The 7314-nt window shown below is 51.4% G+C and overlaps 1 protein-coding gene across 1 annotated transcript in view; it reads right to left on the reverse strand.

Moving 5' to 3' along the window:
* Krt19 (keratin 19) overlaps positions 1–3340 on the reverse strand; it is a 4438-nt gene extending 1098 nt beyond the window's left edge. The window contains exons 1-3 of the mRNA XM_008835240.3: positions 2834–3340; positions 725–807; positions 357–513 (exon numbers count right to left, since the gene is read on the reverse strand). Coding sequence (XP_008833462.1) covers positions 357–513; positions 725–807; positions 2834–3262 — 669 coding nt within the window. The 5' untranslated portion in view covers positions 3263–3340. The remainder of the gene's footprint in view (positions 1–356; positions 514–724; positions 808–2833) is intronic.
* Positions 3341–7314: the final 3974 nt, after the last annotated feature.

The following is a 7314-nucleotide window of genomic DNA, read 5'->3' on the forward strand; positions in this document are numbered from 1 at the left end:
ACAGACATAAATGAGGTGGGTGGAGCTCGGCCCCTGCTTGCTCGTGCTGTGCCCCGCGTCTCTCTCTCTCTCTCTCTCTCTCTCTCTCTCTCTCTCTCACACACACACACACACACACACACACACACTCATGCGTGCAAGGCCCTAGACTAAAGGGGACTGGTTTGAGGACGGAGGCCTAGGAGCCAGAACAGGGAAGTAGTTTGGGTCTCCTGTTGGGACCATGGGAGGGATGATCATGAGCCAGGGCCATGCTAAAAGTGCAAGAAGTAAGCCAGCCTATGGTCAGTGGGTCCAGGATAATAAGTGTTCCTTAGCCCTGGGGCAGAGTGGACCAAAGGCCCAGCTTAACCAACCTCTTCATGATTCTTCTTCAGGTAGGCCAGTTCCTCCTTCAGGCCTTCGATCTGCATCTCCAGATCAGTCCTGGACAGAGTCAGTTCATCCAGCACCCTTCGCAGGCCATTGATGTCAGCCTCCACACTCAGACGCAGGGCCTGCTCTGTCTCAAACCTTTCCAAGGAAATAATGCAGTCATGCTAGTGCTGGCTCTGCATCTCTGCCAACTTCCCCAGGGTTCAGAAGTCTGTGGGGGCTTGCTTCAGGCCAGTTAGGGTGGATGAGGCAGAGTCTAAGCCTCCACTGCACTGAGCACCCTAAAGGCTTAGGGTTGCTCCTATCCTGCCACCCTGGCTTCTACTGCTCCCAAAGCAGGGACACTTACTTGGTTCGGAAGTCATCTGCAGCAAGACGGGCATTGTCAATCTGCAGGACAATCCTGGAGTTCTCAATGGTGGCGCCTTGAATCTGGAAGGGAGGAGATAGGCGGTTGGCACCAGATGAGCAAACCAATACCACCAGCCCACTTTCTTCCCAGAGAAGGGAAGTGAGAGGAATGAACGAACAGTCCTCAACCCCTAGACAATGCCCACTAGCCTGCTCTCTGGGAGACCTTGGCATGGGTCCATGCCCCAGAGCTGAAACAGGACACACTGTACGGGAGGAGGTTGGGTAGAGCGAGGCAGTCAAAGAAGCAAGCCTTGAAAGATACGTCCAAGGCCTGTGCCCCCATGAGGCTCTAAATGACTGAGCAGTGCTTAACCATCTGCACCCTCCACTCAAAGCGCATTCTGCCTTCAAGGAAGAGGTTCTTTGCACTGGGCATCTACTATGTGCCAGGCACTTTGTGCCTCGTCCTTCATAGCCTCTGAGACTCATGCCAAGTCTTGGAAATCCTGAGTTCACCCCAAACTGAAGGCTCTCTGACCTGAGGGGTGCATTCGCATCACCCAGCTCACCACTGATTAAAGGACTTGGGCTCATCAATTTACAAAGAACCAGTCACAATCATCTACCAGTATGTCACCAGGTGATCATTTGCATAATTATTGTTTTTATATTTTTTGGTTTAGTTTTGTTTGATTTGTTTTCCTTTTTGAGACAGGGTCTCACTATGTAGCTCGGCTGAACTTAACCTCATCAAACTCCTTCCTCAGCTTCCTAATGCTTGGTTTACAGGTTTGAGCCACACACCCAGCTAGCTGCACAGTTCTTTCTTCTATTAACACACAGAGCAGAATAATAAAAATCAGAGATCATTCACAATAGGGTAAGAATTGCTTCAAGAATCTTTGCTGTGGGTATGTGGGAGGACAAAAGAGAGAGACTTGAGAAAGGAGGTATATGATGCACAGGGTTCTTAGTGCGTCACCCTGTGAAAGCCCTACTCCGGCTTCTTGCTGACATCTCTGGCATATGTGGTCAGGGTCCATGTCCCTATCACAAAGCCCCATGTTAGACTCATAGAACACTAGAAAATGTTCTGGGGAACTGTACATTAGAAGAGCTGGGGGAGTAAGGAGCTGTTAAATGTCTCCTTGATTTCTGATACATTTCTTCAGGACCCAGTTCTTTCCTGAGTATGAATACCACATCCCACCCTTCAGCCCCTTTGGGTCCTTAAGAGCTTGTGACTCAGACTTTCAGGAAGTTGTCCCTGTACCTGGTCTCCAGGAAAGAGGTCCACATAAGCAGAGGCACTACCTCTGCCTGTCACTAGTTTGTTGAAATAGATTCTTTTTACTTTTCTTTCTTTTTTGTTGTTGTTCTTATGGGTTTGGTTTGGTTTGTTTAGTTTGGTGGGGGCAGGATGAGACAGTTTCTAGAAGCCCTAGCTGGCCTCAAATGCACTGTATGGCTGAAAGTAGTCTTGAAGAGATCCTCTGATCTCTATCTCTGAGTGCTGGGATTATAGGCAAGAGCCACCATGCCTGGCTGGAATTTTATTTTTTAAGGTGGAATTTTGGTATGAAGCCAGAGAGCTTCTTGAGTCTAGGAGCCCCTGGGTTGGAGAGAATAGCTAAGTGTGATGAAAACCAGACCTACTGAACCAGAGAAAATGCTAGAAGGCCCCAGGGAGTTGCAGGGGCAGGTAAACCAGCAGGTCCCAGGCCGAGCTCCAGCAGCCCCCACCTAAGACCGTAGCCCCAGGTTTCCGTCTTGAAGCGGCCCAGGCAGGGACTTATCTCCTCTCACTCTTAGGATCCTCTTTCCCCTGGATTTAAGGACCAGTGCTCCCACCAGGTCCCCACCACCCCTATGCCCCACCCCCCCTTGTCTGGCCTGCCCCGCTCAGACCTCAACAGGGGCCCCCAGTTCCTGACCCTGGGCGCTGCCAGGTTTCTAGTCCCAGCCCTCTTTGCCCCACCCTGCGTGCCCTCCCACATCCTAACGGGCTGGCTAGCCCGGTCCAGGTGCCTCCGCCCCACCCAGGCTGCAGGGCTGGGTTTCCGCGCCCCAGCAGGTGCACCTCCGGAGACCGGCCGCCGCCCACCTTGTCGCGCAAATCCTCGATAGTCTTAAAGTAGTGGCTGTAATCGCGGGAGGGCCCGGGCCCCTGCTTCTGGTACCAGTCACGGATCTTCACCTCCAGCTCGCCATTGGCCTGCTCCAGGGCGCGCACCTTGTCCAGGTAGGAGGCCAGGCGGTCGTTGAGGTTCTGCATAGTGATCTTCTCGTTGCCCGCCAGCAGCCCGTCGGACACGGCCTGGACCCCACCATACCCACCCCCGTAGCTTCCTCCATAGCCCCCGGAGGACGAGGACACGAAGCGGGCGGAGGACACCGACACGCCGCGGCCACCTGAGCCCCCGTGGATGCTGGGCGCACGGAAGGCGCCCCCTGCCCCAAAGCGCACGGAGCCGCTGCCCATGCCCCCGAAGGTCGAGGTGGCCGAGGACTGGCGGTAGCTGTAGGAAGTCATGGCGAGGCGGACGGCTGGAGTGGCGCTGGCCTGAGAGCTGCGGACTGCAAGAGGAGTGGCGAGGCCCTCTCGGAACCGCCTTTTATGCCCCAGGCGGGAGGGGAGGGAAGGTGGAGCGGGGCGGTATTAGAGCCGGAAGGAATTTCCAGACTCCTGAGTACAAATATGGGCGCTCTCCCCGTTGGACAATTCCTGGCGGAAACTCTGCCCCTTACTCTCCCCTCCCAGGAGCCAGAGGCCCTGCTGTCCCCAGAGCTGCCCCACCCCAAACCACTGCAGGGACCCAGGGAGACCCTATTCTGGGTCTTTATACTACACAGACTTAAACAACTGTGAGTCCTGGTCCTTTAAGGCCCCAGAGTTTGAAAACCCCAAATCACACCCCCCATGGGGTGTCTGAATGTCCCCTCCTTGTGATCATAATCAACACCCACACACATCAGATTCTTACACCCCACTGGAAACTACAGCCTGGCGAGTCCACCCTTTCTTGAAGACCACCTTTCCCTAACTCCCCCCTTAGTTCCTTGACAGAGACAGTTTCTAGATGGAGAGTGCTCTAAGCTACAGGCTTCCTGGCTGTCTGAGACAAAGTTGCCCCAACCTGCTGTGACCATACAGTGTCCTGGTAACAACAGGCACAACTGCTGGGAGCACTAGGCAGCCAGGTGGCTTCTTTACAACCTTCTCTCAGCTCATACCTGACCCCCAGCATGGGGTTAACCCAGCTCAGGGAACTCAGCACCTCATTCCCACCAGGGCAGCTCCATCCCCGCTGCCCTAGTCCCAGGGCTCAACAAGATATCTATTGGACTTCTTTAATATGCCCATGAGGACTCTGAGCCTGGAGGAGGCAGGTAACTTGCCCATGAGGCATTTAGCATCTGCCACCCACAGACAGAAATGTAATGGAACTTGCCCTCCTGGAGCAGCTCTGAGGAGCTGCTAAAAATTGCATGCTGGATCCAGGGGACCTGGGTGTTCCTCGTAGAACAGGGATGAAAGAATGATTGAACTAGGGTCAGCAACACAAAAGTACCCAAAGTGAGGCATTTCATAACAGAAGGAGCCCTGTGTCCATCCACTTCAACAATTCCACCTCCCTGATACATACTGCAGGGCACTGTGACAGCCTCACCCCAGTTCTGTAGCCTCTATCTCACCAGTCCTTGTCGCTGCCCCCATGGCTCCTTGCCTTTATCAGGGCTGTCTCTGTCTCAGTACAGAAGTCCTGTTCCTCAGAAGAGAGTGTTCAGGGAGACTGAGTCAGCCACTCCCTGTCTCCAAGCCTCAGTTTCCCCCTGTGAAATGAGGAGTGTTCCAACTCAGTCCTCTTGTCTTCCTAGTATAACTAGATCCCCTATAACTAAATGAAGAACTGTTTCTCTGAAGCCTAAATCCCCAGCAAACTGCCTTCTAGCCACCATCTTCTCCCAGAAGAGAGCAGGAACACACACACACACACACACACACACACACACACACACACACACACACACGCCACACACACACACACACACACACACACACACACACGGGCGTGCACGCCAGGATTGGCTGTGTAAATTAGGAGATCAGTTGCAGAAGAACCCCTGTAGATCTGGAGAACCCAAGGCTGTGTGGCTGGGCCTTCTTAAAGGCAGTAGCGGCCAGGGCTAGCTAGCCACTGTGAGTCACTCCTTATCTGGCCCTGAGAAGGAGGGGAAGGGAGAAATTGGCCAGATAGTTGCTAAGCTTTAAACTCCAGCCAGCACCTCTGTTTTTCTGGCCTGATGGGGGTTGGGGGTCTGTAAAGGGACTTTGTATCCAGAAACAAAGAATAACATCAGTAGTGTGCTACCTGGAAGATTGTTGTGTTCTGAGCTCCCTAAACTTCTGAGAAGTTTACAGTCCAGTCTCCTACCTAAGTCACATTAATTACCCTAGGAGCCATTTACAAAGCCAGTTCAGACCTCCTTGGAGTTTGCAACAGCCCAAAGAAAAGGAAACTGTCACCCATCTTAAAGACAAGGAAACCCCTCCAAGAGAGGCAGTGACTTACCAGAGATTCATTGCCAGGAAGCTCAGATTCTAGCCTGGTGACCCCAAGTCCCACAGCCTGGATCTCTGGCCAAGGCTCTGCTTACCCCAGAATATCCTAACCCCAAAATCCTATGCCTACTCCAAGGATAGTCATACTGGACTGTGACCCTAGTCACAGAGGGTATGGCCACAGAGAATACCCTGATCCCTCTTTCTGGCCTCAGCAGGGTCTAACCCAGAGCTAAGTAGCAAGGTAAACACCCCACATAAACCAGGTGGAACTGAAGGTCCCAGCTCTGTTTCCAGTCAGTGAGCAGACTGCCTACAGCCTGCCTGGGAGTGTCAGCAACTCCTCTGCCTTCAAGGGGACAGAACCCAGTCAGAGGGTCTCCAGACAGGGACAGGGTCTGCTGAAAGGGATCCCAAGAAGGATCCAATCCAGGCTCCCCCAGCTGGATTCTGCGGAGCCCACATCATGAGAGTCTTGTGGGAAAAGCTCTGACTTCCTTTAAAGTTTCACAATGCACATGGAAACCTGTCTCTCCTTTGTAAAACACAGCAAAGGAGGAGGAAGAGGAGGAAGAAGAAGAAAAGGCCTGATTCATTGAGTTATTTCAAAGAATAAATATGATGGTGCTTGTAAAGAGCTTAATCAGAGTGTAAGCACGTTATTATTACTTTATTATATAATGTTATTGGTGTTAAATAATATGTGGTTGTTATAGTTACAAGTATTATTGTTTAACTCTGTTTAGTTAGCATTTCCCCCAGTGTACTGAACCGTAGACTCTCTGTCTGGTAACTCCTAGTAATAGCCCCCAACTGACAGGAAACACTGATCCAGATCAAGAATTCTCAGAGAGGTAAAGTGTCTTGTCTGAGGTTGCATGCCTACTGAGAAGAGCTGAGACTCAATTCCAAGTCCTGACTGTCAGGCAGAGACTCTCTGCATCTCCACCCAGACATATTCTAGAAGTTTCTTCCACTTAGCAAATGCAGCTAGTTCTCAGAAGAGAGAGGTTAAAGGTAGGGAAACTTTTGTCTTCTCTGAGGAAATGGGAAGATGGTTGGAGATTGCTGGAAAGAAGCTGTGTAAGAGACCCTGAGTGGAACAGAACAGCATGATGATGACAGCGACAGCCGATGACAAAGGTTGATAATGGCAGCAGTAGATGAACATAGGCAGTCTCTACTGCCCAGGGCCACTTTGCAAAACACTGCATACACTATCTCAAGTTATCTGGTGAGTTTCATATTATGGTCCCTATTTTACAGTCAAGAAAACTGAGGCTCAAAAGGCTAACAACCGAACCAAGGTCAGCGGTGGACCCAGGCTTCAAGCACAAATCTTCAGCCCCCTGAAGCCACAGTCCCAGTCTTAACACTTTACTTGTTTTCACAGGGTGAAGGTCAACTTACCTTCCTCTACTGACCTGGAGAAAGACTTGCCCAATTGAGAAAGGAAGAGCATCACTTGCCAAGGCCCCTCCCTGATCTTTCCTGCTCCCATACAGTCACTGGGTCAGTCACTGAAACATTCAAGCACAGCTCCTTCTCAAAGTTCAGTCTAGCAGAAGGAATAGAATCGTGCTGAGGAAGAGAAAGATAGCCATGAAGAATGCTTCATGACCTAGGATATGGCATAAGTTAGTGGCCCCTTACCTAGGAGACAATTCTGGGACTTCCCCAGGGGCCGTCAGCATTGGGTCCTTAAGGTATTTCACACCCTCTCCTCATTCATTGAATAAGTACCAAACCTTTTCATCCATGCCAAGCATGTTGCTAGGGTGTGGATCCCAGACATAAATACAAGCTTTTCCTGTCACTAAGAGGCAGACAGCTTATAGGGGGTTATAAAGATAGATAAGCTTTAGGGGCTCGGAGGTTAAGAACACTGGCTGTTCTTGCAGAAGACCCGGGTTCGAATCCCAGCACCCATATGGCAGCTAACAACTGTCTGTAACTCTAGTTCCAGGGGATCTGACAGCCTCTTCTGTCCTCTGCAGGCATTACACAACATGGGTTCACTT

Source organism: Nannospalax galili, unplaced genomic scaffold (assembly GCF_000622305.1).
Source record: "Nannospalax galili isolate Female #2095 unplaced genomic scaffold, S.galili_v1.0 scaffold137, whole genome shotgun sequence".
NCBI lineage: Eukaryota > Metazoa > Chordata > Mammalia > Rodentia > Spalacidae > Nannospalax > Nannospalax galili.